Source organism: Schistocerca cancellata, chromosome 2 (genome assembly GCF_023864275.1).
Source record: "Schistocerca cancellata isolate TAMUIC-IGC-003103 chromosome 2, iqSchCanc2.1, whole genome shotgun sequence".
NCBI lineage: Eukaryota > Metazoa > Arthropoda > Insecta > Orthoptera > Acrididae > Schistocerca > Schistocerca cancellata.
The window spans coordinates 393,170,727-393,185,912 of NC_064627.1; the positions used below are offsets into that span (position 1 = coordinate 393,170,727).

The following is a 15,186-nucleotide window of genomic DNA, read 5'->3' on the forward strand; positions in this document are numbered from 1 at the left end:
GTTTACCTATCAGTTTATTGAGTTTAGCCATCTTTATTTAAACTTCATCAGATTTTGGTAAATGGCCTTGCATACTACATGGCCATTACCATTCCATATTCAAGTTCAAATAAAGATGGCTAAACTCGATAAACCGATGGATAAACCTGAAGTTTGTGTTGCAATACCACTGACCACATCATTAACTGTGTCACATTCCAAAATAATGTTCATGAGAATTTGCCTCATTGTCCAGCTCTCTTCACCACTTAATTTATTAATTTGTTTTATTTTATTTATTTTTTCTCTCTCATGATTTTCTTCTTAGCCAGTCATGTCAATTGGAGTCATTTTCCTCTTCTGTGTTGTCTTTTAAATTCGCAAAGATGTGGAATGAGTTACAGAACCCAGCATTTATAGATATAAAAATATTTTCTTTGAAAAATACGATTGAAATCTGAAGAATACCTACATCCATATGTATGTCCATACTCTGCAAACCACCATGAGGTGCATGGCAGAGGGTACGTCCTACTGTACCAGTTATTAGGCTTCTTCCTGTTCCATTCACATATGGAGCATGGGAAGAATGATTGTTTGAATGCGTCTGCACATGCAATAATTATTCTAATGTTATCCTCACAATCTCTATGTGAGCAGTATGTAGGGGGTTATGGTATATTCCTAGAGTTATTATTAAAAGCTGGTTCTTGAAACTTGATCAACAGACTTTCTCAGGATAGTTTATGTCTGTCTTCAAGAGTCTGCCAGTTCAGTTCCTTCAGTATCTCTATGACACCATGGCTTACACAAACCTGTGACAATTCATGCTGCCCTTCTCTGTACACATTCAATATCCCCTGTTAGTCCTATCTGGTACGGGTCCCACATATATGAGCATTATTCTAGAACCATTCGCACGAGAGATTTGTAAGCGATCTCCTTTGTAGATTCATTGCACTTCCCCAATGTTTTACCAGCAAACCAACATCTACCACCTGCTTTATCCAGAACTGAACATTTGTGATCATTCCATTTCATACCCCTACATTGTGTTACAGCCAGGCATTTGTATGAGTTCGCTGATTACAACAGTGACTCATTGATATTATAGTTATAGGCTACTACATTATTTCATTTTTTTGAAGTGCAAAAGTTCACATTTCTGAACATTTAGAGGAAGTTGCCAAAATCTGCACCACTTCTAAATCAGACCAAGCTCTGACTGAATATTTATCCGATTTCTTTCAGATAGTACTTCATTATAGGTAACTGCATCATCTGCAAAAAGCCTGATTTTACTATTAATATTGTCTGCAAGGTAATTACTATACACGAACAGCAAGGGTCCCAACACACGTCCCTGTGGCACACCCAAAGTTACTTCTGTATCTGACAATGATGCTCTATCCAAGATAACATGTTGCATCCTTCGTACCAAAAGGTTCTCAATCCAGTCACACATTTCAGCTGATACCCCCTATGATGGAACTTTTGACAACAAGCATAGGTGCAGTACTGAGTCAAATGCTTTCTGGACTGCCTTGTCCAGAGCATTCATTCAGTACATACGTGAGAAAAGTGTGAGCAGAGTTTCACATGATCAATGTGTCTGGAATCCATGTTGGTTGGCTTGGAGATGCTCATTCGTTTCAAAATACCTCTATGTTTGAATTCTAAATATGTTCTAAGATACTACAACAAATCTGTGTCAAGGATATTGGTAGGTAGTTTTATGGATCACTTCTACTACCCTTCTTGTACATGGGTGTGACCTGTGACTTTTTTCCAAGTAGCTAATTTTGCAACACAACCTTCAGGTTTACCTATCAGTTTATTGAGTTTAGCCATCTTTATTTAAACTTCATCAGATTTTGGTAAATGGCCTTGCATACTACATGGCCATTACCATTCCATATTCAAGTTCAAATAAAGATGGCTAAACTCGATAAACCGATGGATAAACCTGAAGTTTGTGTTGCAATACCACTGACCACATCATTAACTGTGTCACATTCCAAAATAATGTTCATGAGAATTTGCCTCATTGTCCAGCTCTCTTCACCACTTAATTTATTAATTTGTTTTATTTTATTTATTTTTTCTCTCTCATGATTTTCTTCTTAGCCAGTCATGTCAATTGGAGTCATTTTCCTCTTCTGTGTTGTCTTTTAAATTCGCAAAGATGTTGAATGAGTTACAGAACCCAGCATTTATAGATATAAAAATATTTTCTTTGAAAAATACGATTGAAATCTGAAGAATACCTACATCCATATGTATGTCCATACTCTGCAAACCACCATGAGGTGCATGGCAGAGGGTACGTCCTACTGTACCAGTTATTAGGCTTCTTCCTGTTCCATTCACATATGGAGCATGGGAAGAATGATTGTTTGAATGCGTCTGCACATGCAATAATTATTCTAATGTTATCCTCACAATCTCTATGTGAGCAGTATGTAGGGGGTTATGGTATATTCCTAGAGTTATTATTAAAAGCTGGTTCTTGAAACTTGATCAACAGACTTTCTCAGGATAGTTTATGTCTGTCTTCAAGAGTCTGCCAGTTCAGTTCCTTCAGTATCTCTATGACACCATGGCTTACACAAACCTGTGACAATTCATGCTGCCCTTCTCTGTACACATTCAATATCCCCTGTTAGTCCTATCTGGTACGGGTCCCACATATATGAGCATTATTCTAGAACCATTCGCACGAGAGATTTGTAAGCGATCTCCTTTGTAGATTCATTGCACTTCCCCAATGTTTTACCAGCAAACCAACATCTACCACCTGCTTTATCCAGAACTGAACATTTGTGATCATTCCATTTCATACCCCTACATTGTGTTACAGCCAGGCATTTGTATGAGTTCGCTGATTACAACAGTGACTCATTGATATTATAGTTATAGGCTACTACATTATTTCATTTTTTTGAAGTGCAAAAGTTCACATTTCTGAACATTTAGAGGAAGTTGCCAAAATCTGCACCACTTCTAAATCAGACCAAGCTCTGACTGAATATTTATCCCATTTCTTTCAGATAGTACTTCATTATAGGTAACTGCATCATCTGCAAAAAGCCTGATTTTACTATTAATATTGTCTGCAAGGTAATTACTATACACGAACAGCAAGGGTCCCAACACACGTCCCTGTGGCACACCCAAAGTTACTTCTGTATCTGACAATGATGCTCTATCCAAGATAACATGTTGCATCCTTCGTACCAAAAGGTTCTCAATCCAGTCACACATTTCAGCTGATACCCCCTATGATGGAACTTTTGACAACAAGCATAGGTGCAGTACTGAGTCAAATGCTTTCTGGACTGCCTTGTCCAGAGCATTCATTCAGTACATACGTGAGAAAAGTGTGAGCAGAGTTTCACATGATCAATGTGTCTGGAATCCATGTTGGTTGGCTTGGAGATGCTCATTCGTTTCAAAATACCTCTATGTTTGAATTCTAAATATGTTCTAAGATACTACAACAAATCTGTGTCAAGGATATTGGTAGGTAGTTTTATGGATCACTTCTACTACCCTTCTTGTACATGGGTGTGACCTGTGACTTTTTTCCACAAACTGGGCACACCTGTCTGTTGAAGGGATCTATGATAGATTATAGTTATAAGAGGGGATAACTTTGCCGCAAATGCAGTGTAGAATCTTAATGGGATTCCACTGGGCACAGGAATTGTGTTCAAACGATTTCAGCCATTTCTCAACACCACTGACACTAGTACGTCTCCATTCATCTTTTCTGTGGTACAAGGATTAAATTAGGACAAATCTCCTGTGTTTTCTTTCTAAAAGAACATTTAAAAACACAGTTAAGCATTTCAACTGTTGTGTTGCTTCCTTAAATTTCAGTTCCCGTCTCATTCACTAGGAACTGGACATGAACTGTGGTGCCACTAACAACCATTACATATGACCAGAATTTCATTGGGTTCTGTGAAAGATCACTTGGCAATGTTCTGCTACAGTAGTCACTGAAAGAATCACACATTTCTCTCTTGACAACCATACATGTTTCATGTAGCATCTCTCTGTCTATAGCCCTATGTTTTTTTTTAAGACCTATTACGCAGTAATCTCTGTTTCTTTAGAAGTTTCTTTACAGTGACTGAATACAATGGAGGTTCCCTCCCATTATAAACTATTCTACTGAGTACATATCTATTCAGTGCATGGTCAACTATTCCTTTCAACTTGAGCCACAGTTCCTTCTACATGCTCCTGCCCTGTCGTGAAAGTTTCAGGTTCCTCATTGAGATATGACACTACTGATTTTTTACTAGCTTACTGAACATATATATCTTTGTGCTTGTTTTAATTGTCCTTTGTACTTTGGTAATCATTGTTGCCATGACCATATCATGGTCACTGATATTAATTTTGATGTGGACATCCTCAAGGAGGTCAGGTCTGTCTGTTGTCATCAGAGCCTATATATTTCCATCATGAATGGAGTTCCTAACTATGTGTTCTAGGTAGCTTTCAGAGAAGGCATTTAATAAAGTTTCACAGGATGTCTTATCATGTCACCACTACCTTTGTAATCAAGTAAATATCAAGCTACTAACAAAGATAAACATTAGCTATATAATAAAACAAAGAAGTCTGTAGCTTTTCTTTAAGTAGCAGCTTTCATCTAATTCATTTAATTAAATTTAAACAGCATAAGTGTGAATACCATTATACAGTGTATTGACAGTTTATTGATAATACAGTTTGAAGTTTCTATGATATCTTTGTCATATGTTAATGTATATCTTGACTCATTTCACATCCCTGAAAGTTCTCCTCTTGATGGGATCTATGGAACACAATAAATTTATGAATGAAAATAAGTGATTCCATGCTGCTTTAACTCTGTGGGAGAGTTCGACAGTCACAGTGGCTAATGCATGAAGGTATGCTACTGTCTTATCAATATGTGCCAGAAGTTTTGAGTGGTTGAGAGAACAGTTGAATCGTTCTATATCATGGTGGGACAGGACAGAACAACTGACATGCAGTCTTGTGGTATCTTGTTGAAAGTTAACTTCATGGAGATCTCAAAGATAGGGCACAGCCACAGGCCTCAAGCATCAGAAAAGTAAGAGCTTCTATCGATATTACTGCCTCTATATGAACCAAAGGTGATTGTCATGTACCCACTGTATTGTTATGCTGGTCACAAAACCAAGCTTCATCTGAAAAGACAACATGGTGCCCTTCCTGTGTCCAATGTTGTCAATGGCTTTATCATTATTGGCACACCTGTATCTGATGCTGTGTCAAGAAAAGCCACAACAACAGTTGCCATGCTGACAGCCTGCATTGCTCCAGCCATCATCACATTGTGTACGTGGCCACTTGTGTTGCAGCAAATGAGCCGCATTCCTGACTCAAAATACACATTGTGTCTGTACAATTCTGCTAGTCTGAGTGAACAATGTGACTGCCTTCCCAGGTGCTAGTTGCAAGGCACCACTGAGATCCTGCATGACATGGAGTATCAGTTTTGTATGTGCGTGGCAGACATGGGATCCTGAGCCATGCAGGCTGCAATATTGCAGAGCATTACACTCCCGTCTTGCTCTGATCCTGCCACTATCAAATCTCAACAGATGCAGGTATACATTTCTCCTTCATTCACAGGATGTAACATGATCTCACAAAGAACCAACATTCAAATACAACTGCCAATGAGAAACTTGCTGTGTAATCTTTCCTTGTGTATTGAATGTGGATGTCATTTCTCATACCTACTCAAAGTGATTGTGCTGAAATGTTAATCATTTCTATAACCAACCATGTTGCACACTTCATGACAGTCTGACATTTGTTACAAGCTGCTTTCATGATGTTATGATTATAATAGCCAATAGTATAAATTACTTTACTCTGTACCCTCATTTGCTCACCACAAACTTTTCTGTCCATGAAAGGAATGCCTCACTCCATTACAAACCACTTTCTGTGACTATATACCTATAGTTTGAGGTATTGGTTCCTCAGGCATTACTCCTCAAATTCTGCTTCTTGCTGCTTCTTTTTCAGGTAAGTATATAAATCGCAATGCAAAAATACCCTTTCTTGGTGACACAATTCCGTTTGGTGATTGCGAATTTCTGTCCATTGTTCCTAATATTTCAGGTGTTCAAGAATTCTGTCTTCATTAGTGTGATTGTTCTGTAAGCATTTCGTGCATTTCATGCAGTTTCAAACTGCATTAAATAAATAGTGACTGACTATACATTTACTCCTTGCCTTATTATGGAAGCAGTTGCAAGCTCCTGACCCCCCCCCAAAAAAAAAAAAAAAAAAAAAAACGTTTGTGGGCTGATTTACTGGAAACAGATACAGATACACTGTTACTAGTAACATCTGGAATCTGGTAGCCCATTCAAACTTTTAAATAGTGCTTCAATTCCATATCTCATATTAATAACAGAGTACTTACATTTGGATAAGACAGGGGTCTAAGTCTTTCATAGTCCTCCTGTCCAGCTGTGTCCCATAATGTCATGTTAAATTCTTGTCCATCAACAGTTATGTTGTCTGCATAATTATCAAACCTGTAAAATTGAAGTTATCTCGTCTGAAACAATTCTTCTACCATTTTATATTCGCAATATAAGATGTAACTAGTGTACATGATATCCTTGAATTAAGGCACAAAAATTGCCATACATAATTAATATAACTGGATAGCTAATAGAAACTACTCACCAAATGCAGCAGGAGAAAAAACACAAAAAGTTTAAAAATATGTGCAAGCTTTTGGTGCTCGTGGCTCCTCCTTTTTGGCAGAAGGGTTGAAAGGGAAGAAAGAGGGGTGAACAAAAACGATTAGCAAGGTTTAAGAAATGTGAGAGTTATGGGAAAGTTGCCCAGAACCCTGTGTCAGGGGAGACTTACTAGAAGGGGTGAGAAGGAAAGACAGACTGTTACAGACTGCATCCATCAAGATTTGAAAATTTAAAGGTGGAAAGAAGGCTAATAAATAAAGCAGAGATCACTGACAAAACATCATGAAAGAGTTAGTAAGACTGAAAGCTAAGTCCATTATATGTGGTAGAAGTGGAAGGGCAGGGGGAGGGGGGAGACAGGATAGATAGTTTCTGAGAAGAAATGCTGAGACTAACAAATTTAAAAAAAAATTAATGTAAATTAAGACTAGGTTGGTGGCAAGAATCAAGAACATGTAACAACAGTTCCCTCCTGTGGAATTGTGGGAAACTGGTGTCTGGGGGAAGAATCCAGATGTTACATGTGGCGCTGAGGTCACAACTACCATGTTGTGGAACATGCTCTGCAATAGGATGTTGTGTGCTGCCAGTATACTTTGTCTATGCCCATTCCTCCTAACTGATAACCTGGTGGTAGTCATACCAATGTGGAAGGCCGAACAGTGTTTACATAACAGCTGGTACATGACTTGTTTCACAGGTGGCTGTCCCTTTGATAGTATATGTTCTGCCAGTTAAAGAGCTGGTACAGGTGTTGGTAGGACGGTGTGCAGGACAAGTATTACAATGGAAGTGGTCTCAGAGGTAGGAGCCAAATCAAGGTGAAACCATGTCCGGACATCATGGGGTTGGGTGGACCCCTCGTTATAGATATTGGACATCCTCGGCTGGACAGACTGGTAAAACTGGACAGGCAGAGAACGGTAGTGGAACTAATATCAGATTGCATGCTGGGCAGAGTACAAGTGTGTCTGAACATGTTGTGCACTGAACACTCCTAATGACGGGCCTCCACAACTGACGATCATTCATGTGCCAATGTTAACATCATGACATCAGCAACTATGACTGAAATGGGCACATGACCATAGGCACTGGACATTGGTGCAGTAGCATCATGCTGCACGGTCTGACGAATCCTGATACCTTCTTTACCATTCCGATGGAAGGTCTTCCGGGAAAACAGCTCCTCAAAACCTGTACTGTGGGATGGAGACAAGCTACCAGGAAACAGCTCCTCGCCACCTGTACTGCGGGACAGAAAGAAGTTGGTGGCGACTCCAGTATGCTGTGGGGAACATTCATGTGGGCATCCACAGGTTCAGTGGAGCTCATACAGAGCACCATGACAGCCAAGGAGTATTGTACACTGGTTGCAGATCATGTACACCCCTTCATGGTGATCATGTTTCCCTGCAGCAGTGGCATTCTTCAACAAGATAATGTTCCATGTCACAAGGCAAGGAGTGTGATTGAGTGATTTGAGAAACACAGTGGCGAGTTCCAATTGATGTGCTGGCCCCATAATTCGCCAGATCTGAACTCTATTCAACACGTCTGGGATGTGATTGAATGTGGCATCAGAGCTCATTGCCCCCTCCCCGGAATTTAAAGGAATTAGGTGACCTGTGTGTGCAGATGTGGCGCCATTTCCCTCCAGCAACCTACTAAGGCCTCACTGCTTCCATGCCAGAATGTGTCACAGCTGTTATCTGTGCCAAAGATGGATGTACTGGCTAGGAGGTAGGTGATCATAATGTTCTGGCTGATCAGTGTAAGTACTGTTGTTTGTTAGTAGGTTTAATATGAACAAAAGTGTGTAGCTGACCATTGGTGAGGATGACGTCAACATCAATGAAAGTGGCCTAGGATTCGGAATAGGACTGCGTAAAATTTAAGTGGGGAAATATTTTAAGAGAATCCAAAAATTTTAGCAGGTTGGGCTCACAATGAATCATTGTGGCAGAGATGATATCACTGCATCTAATATAAACCAGGGGTTGAAGACTTGTGGATCCCATGAAAGCCCCCTCCAAGTGACCCATGAAAATACTGGCACAGGAAGGAGCCATCCTGGTTCCCGTGGACGTGCTCCTGATCTCTTTGTATATCTGCCCCTCCAAGGTAAAGTAGTTGTTTGCAAGTGTAAAGGTAATTAAGATGAGCAGGAAGAAAGTTGTAGGTTTGGAATCAGATAGGTGCAGGGGATGATGGTATAGAGGAAGGTGAAAAGCGTGGTATTTGATGGAAGTGGTACAGGCGTAGTTTTCAGATGGTCTATGAAATGTTTGGTGTCTTGAATGTAGGAGGAGAGTCTTTGCACTATAGGTTGCAAGTGTGGGTCAACTAAGGCAGATATAAATTCGGTGGGAGCATTGAAGCCAGCAGCAATCACACAGCCAGGGTGATGGGTTTGTGGATCTTAGGAAGAAAGTAATAGGTGGGAGTGTGTGGTATGGATGGGGCAAGAAGTTCTGTTGATAGAGGTTTAGTCCCTACAATGGGTCTTAGGTTATAAGGAGGGACTGTAGTTCAGTTTGTATCATAGGGGTGGGGCCTTGATGGCAGATGCTGTGCAGAGAGGTCAAGGCAACTGGCATAGACCCTCATTTACATACTGTGTCAAGTACCATAGTGGTAGATCCCTTGTTTGCTAGGAGGTTGATGATGGAGTAGTCAGTTTTTAGGGAGCAAAGAGTCTGGATTTTTCCAGAGGACAGGTTAGAGTCATGTTGTGGGGAGCTGAGAAATGGCTGGGATGCAATGCTGGATGTTAGGGCTTCTTGTCAGGCTTGTAAGGGGTGAATTTGAGGAAGTGTTTGTGGATGAGGATGGGATCATAGTTGAACTGTTGAAGACAGGGTTCAATCTTATGTTCACTGTTGGGGAGGTTTTTGGATTGGGTTGCAAAGTTATATCTCCAGTTGACATTATATATGAAGGAAAGTAGGCCCTTCATTAAAGCAGCATCATTAAATGCAGGTTTAGGGCTGAAAGTGTCATCTGGTTCCTTCCCCCAGACACCAGTTTGTTGTAACTCTACGGATAGGAACTGGCGTTACAGTACGTCCTTGGTTCTCGCCATCCACAAGGCCTTAATTTACATTAATTATTTCCTTTAATTTCCTCATTATCAGCATTTCCTCTCAGTAACTATTCCTTCCTTCATTCCCTTTTAGTTTTCTATATCTTTTATTTTCTGAGCAGTGTATTTCCTCCACCACCTCTACCACATACAATGCACTTAGCTTTCTGCAGGATTTTTTGTAAGTAAGCTCAGTCTTGCTTTTTAACCTATCTTCCACCTTTAAGTTCTCAGGTTTTAAAATCTTGATCAATGCAGTCCCCCAATAACTTCCTTTCTCATCCTGTCTGGTAAGTCACTCCTGATCCGGGATTCAAGATGATGTTTCCAAACTTTCCCCATTTCTTAAACCTTTCCGGTCCTTCTCTTCATCCCTCTTTCTTCCCCTTCAAACTTTTTCCCAGGAGGAGGAGCCAAAAGCTTCGAAAGCTTGCTCATTTCTTTACTCATTATATGAGTTTTCTGCCATCGTTTCACGAGTAGATTTGTTACATCTATCCAATTATATAAAATGTTCAAAACTCTTCATACATGATTAATAAGTGATAAATAAGTTGTGATACCTTAAAACAGTTATATTGTCCTCTGTAATTAATTATAACATTTTCTACCCATAATTATTCTATAGATATACTCTTAACAATGCTTTTTATACTCCCTTTGTCGGGAAAGTTCCAGGACAGCTTTTCTTTTTCTTTTTTTTTTTTTTCTTTTTTCTTTTTTTTTTTTTTTTTTAAGAAAATAAAAAATTGCATTTGCAAGTAATGATCCTAGTTAGTATCAAAGTAGTCCTCTTGGCTATCTATGCAACAGTTGCCAATGTTTCTGGAGGTCTTGGAAGCAAGCAGGGATATTTAAACTGTGATGCTTCCAAGCTCATTTGTCACAGCCTGCTGGATGTCTGCAATATCTTGATGAAGATTTCCTTTCAGTCGCAAGGCAAGAAGTCTGGCAAATGTGGCAGATGTGGGATTTCGGGCTGATATTCAGTAACAGATAAAGCATTATGGTGTCTTGCATTGTAATGCTGTAAGAACCAGTCCTGAAAATGCCAAAAATCATGGTGGCAACTGTGATTGCTTGTCACAATCATTTTTTGGGTTTGATTTAATGAATTTGATTCACTGCTTGACCCAGAGGAACAAATTGTGGTGAACCAATCCTTTACTATCAAATGCCATGAACAACATTATCTTTGTTCTCAAAGGTTGCTGTTTGACCTTTTTTTTTGGGCTGGTGATCCAGGACTCCGCAATTCAGCCCTTTGATGCATCGTGTGAGGGTGATACTGGTAGCACCTACTGTCATCCCCAGCAGTTATCTTTGACAGAAATGTGGGATCATATCTGGCTTTATCCAGTAGTTCAGCAGAAATTCTTCATCTTTCCTCTTTCTGTTCATATGTTAGTGAGTGAGGGACGAGTTTTACATTAAGTTTCTGTTCCTCTAAATCTTCATGTAAAGTCTTATGACACATCATGATTCAAATTATGTTCCTCTGATTGGCATCATGATATTCTTGCAATACCTGCCTTACATGCTCCATGTTTTCATCGGCATGTGATGTAGACGGGCGACCAACTCTGGGATCATCTTTCACCGAATTTCTGTCTTCACTAAACCTTTTGTGGCACTCGAAAACATGACTTCTTGAAAGTTCCCCACTTACACGTATTTGCTTAATCATTGTCTACATTTCACTAGAGGTTTAGCTTGACACAGAACTTAATGTTCACTGTTTGCTCACAGTCAGAATCCATTGTGTCACTGTAACTAATGCACCAAGAATGCTAAGCACAGCCCTGCCACCTAGTGAGTTTGGGCAGAAACATGGCCTAGATCATTTCAGGGACGTACACATACCAGGTAACATAAAACCATCATTTATTCCTTTTCAGTATTGAAAACTCAAAAATAAAAAACCTACCCTGGAACTTTTCTGACAAAGGGGATATACGATGGTACTGTGAGTATTCTTGTGGTGATAATTTTACCAACCCTCACTTAATCAGTCATGGTCATGACAAATATATAAAGTTTTCTGTTAGAATGAAGTGACTTGCAACAAGCAATAAAAAAAATTACTGAACTTCCTTACAGACAGCTTTGACAGTAGTGACTCTAGATCTACACCCACACTCTGCATATTAAAGTTTCATCCCATTTTGTTTATGTATCCAGCATGGGAAGAATGATTGCATAAATGTCTCGGTGCGAACTGTAATTAGCCCAATCTTGTCTTCGAGATCCCTATGAGAGTGACACATAGTGGGACTGCAGCAGTATATTTATGGATTCCTACATGAATACTCATTCGTGAAAGCTTGTAAGAAGGCTTTCATCATATAGTTGGGATCACTCATCAAGTGTCTGCCAGTACAGGTTTTTCAGCATTGCTGCAGTGCTATGAAGTAAGTAAACAAACCTGTGAGCATTTGTCCTTCTTTATATGCATTCCACATCCTCTGTTAGTCCTATATGGTATGGGTTCCACATCCATCAAAAATATTGTATTATGTTTCACAGAAGCATTTTGTAGTCAATCTCTGGTAGATGAACTGCATTTTCCCAATGTCTTGCCAGTAAGCCAGAGTCTGCATTGCTCTACCTATGATTGAGCCTATGTGATCATACTATTTCATACTCCACAAGTAGTTACACTTACGCATTTCTACAAGCTAGCTGAGTTCAGAGATGACTCATTGACATTTTGGTCACAGGATACTACATGTTCTTGTTACATTTCTGAATATTTAAAGCAAGCTGCCAGTCATTGCACAACTTTGAAGTCTTATCAAGATCCAACTGAATATTTGATGCAGATTTTGCAGACAGAACTTCATTAAAGATTGCAACACACACAAAAAATCTCACGTTACTATTACTATAGTTTGCTAGGTCATTAATATAAGATTTAAAATTTTCCATTTTTGGATCCACAGCCTCAAGGTGTTTTGAGAGTGAAAACATGGCCCAAGTGTGCTGTATTCTTTTTATTTTCCATATGATTGGTCAGTTTAACCATGGATAATTTTCAAGAACATATCTTAAGCTTCCAGTTTATCTCCCATTCTAATACATCACTGTTACATCTAAGAGATATACACTGTATTTTTGTGTGTTATGTAGCACAAAAACAATATAGTAGTTTACATGATTACATCCATTGGCTGACACAGTGATTTAATAAAGCTGGAAGATATGTGTTTCAAAATGCTGCACAGTTGAAACTGGCCAATTGCACAGACAATAAAAAGAATACAGATTACTTGGACCATGTTTACATTCAGCTGAAATAGGCCAATTGCATTGAAAATAAAATAATACAGCCTGCTTGGACCATGTTTTCATTCCAAATTAACATACAGCATGAACAATGTCTTCAAACACACTTCCTTGGGAAATGCCTGAAATACTTCCACAATGTTCAGTGTCTCCAACCAAAATAGCACACTGAGTTCTCCAACCTAAAAATCCTCTATATATTTGTACACTAGTTAATAAGCATTAGTGTGGTGCCGAGTCAAATGCTTTTTGAAAGTCAAGAAATACTGCGTCCACATGATTTCTTTGATCTGTAGCTTTATGGATGTCACATGAGAAGGACGTACATTGGATGGCTTGGCATGACTACTGTTTTCAGACTCTAAGCTGCCTGGCATGGAGGATGTCATTCTGTTTTGAGATAGAGCTCAGAGTATGTTGTAAGATTCTACGACAGATGGATATCAAATATAGACAGGTGCGGCACATTCTTCCTTCCCACTACTGGGAACAGTTTTTACATTTGAGGGGTCTACAGTAGATTATGGTTAAAAGAGAAGGCTAATTCAGCCACAGAATGTGTATAACTGAAAGGAATTCTATGAGACCCTCGATATTTGTTCAGCTTTGGCAATTTCAGCTATTTTGCAGTGACACTGACATTAATATGGTGAAAGAATTAATTAACCTAGGGCAGTACTCCTGGAATTTCCTTTGTAAAGGAGCTTTTGAAAACAGAGTGCCAAATTTCTGCTTTTGCTCAACTACACTCAGTTTAAGTTCCTGTGTCATCCATGGGTGTCTGGGAACTAATTTTTGTTCTACTGACAGCCTTTATGAAAAACAAGACTTTTTTTTGAGCTTTGTGAGAGATCTTTCAATAAGATTCTGCTATGGTAGTTGTTGAAGGCTTTGTGCATTGCCTTTTCTACTTGTTTTAATGAACCTTTATATCTTGTTGCAAAAACTTCAGCATAGTCAGTTATACCAGTTTCAGTGTAGATGTCTTCAAAGAGGTCATGTCTGTTTGTTGCCATTAGATTTAATGTATTTCCATTGTGAGTGAGCTTCTGAACTATCTGTTCTAAGAAGTTTTCAGAAAAGGCTGGATGTCTTGTCATGCTCATAACTTGTGAAACAGTAATTACTCCAGTTTATTGTTGAACAGTTTTTGTCTCCACCAATGATGACAGTATGATTAAGGAACATATGAGGTGACATTTTCACAAAAGTTTTCAGTTTCATCTGAGGATGAGTTTAGTGTTGAGTGAAGTACCAAACGCATCTAACTGTAAGCTTTTGCTGATCCCTGATATTGATTATTGCCCCAATAATCTAGCATGCAGTTTCATTTTTTGACTCAGTGGATTTGAATCTCTTGTTTATTGCAACAAGTACACCACTTTCATGTACTAATAGCCTAATCTTTTTGGTATACACTTTTATTTACTGCAGAAATCTCACAGTTGTCAGTCTTGGGTCTTAACCAACTTTCAGTATCTAATATTATGTGAACTCAGCTGCTTTTTAACATTGCTTAAAACTGTGGCTTTTGTTGTGAATACTTTGGTTGCTGTTCTCTGTGATTTTAATAGTCTCATCTGTGGAGGGAGTGTTTTGGATCTTACACTAATATGTCAGGGTCTGCTGCAGCTATAATTGTATATAGTGGATAGTATAGTGACCGGTTTCTTGACAAGACCAGCAATGACATGAGAACCAGTAAAAACAGGCCGACCGCCCAAGGTGATCACAGGAAGTCAGAGAGGTGGATGACAATGAGAAAACAACAAACAACAGAGACAGCATGGTGGAATAACAACTTCAGTAAGTAAACCAAGATCAATACCTAAGATGTAGCAGATTCAGATCCAAGACAGCAATGTGTAGTGAGATCAACACAATAGTGCTGAGAAATAACAACTGACTGCAGAGCTGCTGGCTTAAAGGGCAGCTACCACTGCTGATATGTCAGCACGGTGGGTGTGTCCTCATGGTGTCGCCTGCAGTGGTGACACCAGCACCTGCAGATTTAGCAGTGCAGTCTAGCACCTGCAATTAAGTTCCATATATTTCAGCGACCTTCAAACTTGCCCCTGATGGAAG

At 39.2% G+C, this 15,186-nt stretch overlaps 1 protein-coding gene across 3 annotated transcripts in view; it reads right to left on the reverse strand.

Annotated features, from left to right (window-relative positions):
- The window catches only part of LOC126161807 (ras-like GTP-binding protein RhoL), a 380,663-nt gene that overhangs the window by 15,015 nt on the left and 350,462 nt on the right, over nucleotides 1-15,186 (reverse strand). For all 3 annotated transcript variants that reach the window (XM_049917899.1, XM_049917898.1, XM_049917897.1), the window contains one exon: nucleotides 6,443-6,557. In XM_049917899.1, coding sequence (XP_049773856.1) covers nucleotides 6,443-6,557 — 115 coding nt within the window. The remainder of the gene's footprint in view (nucleotides 1-6,442; nucleotides 6,558-15,186) is intronic.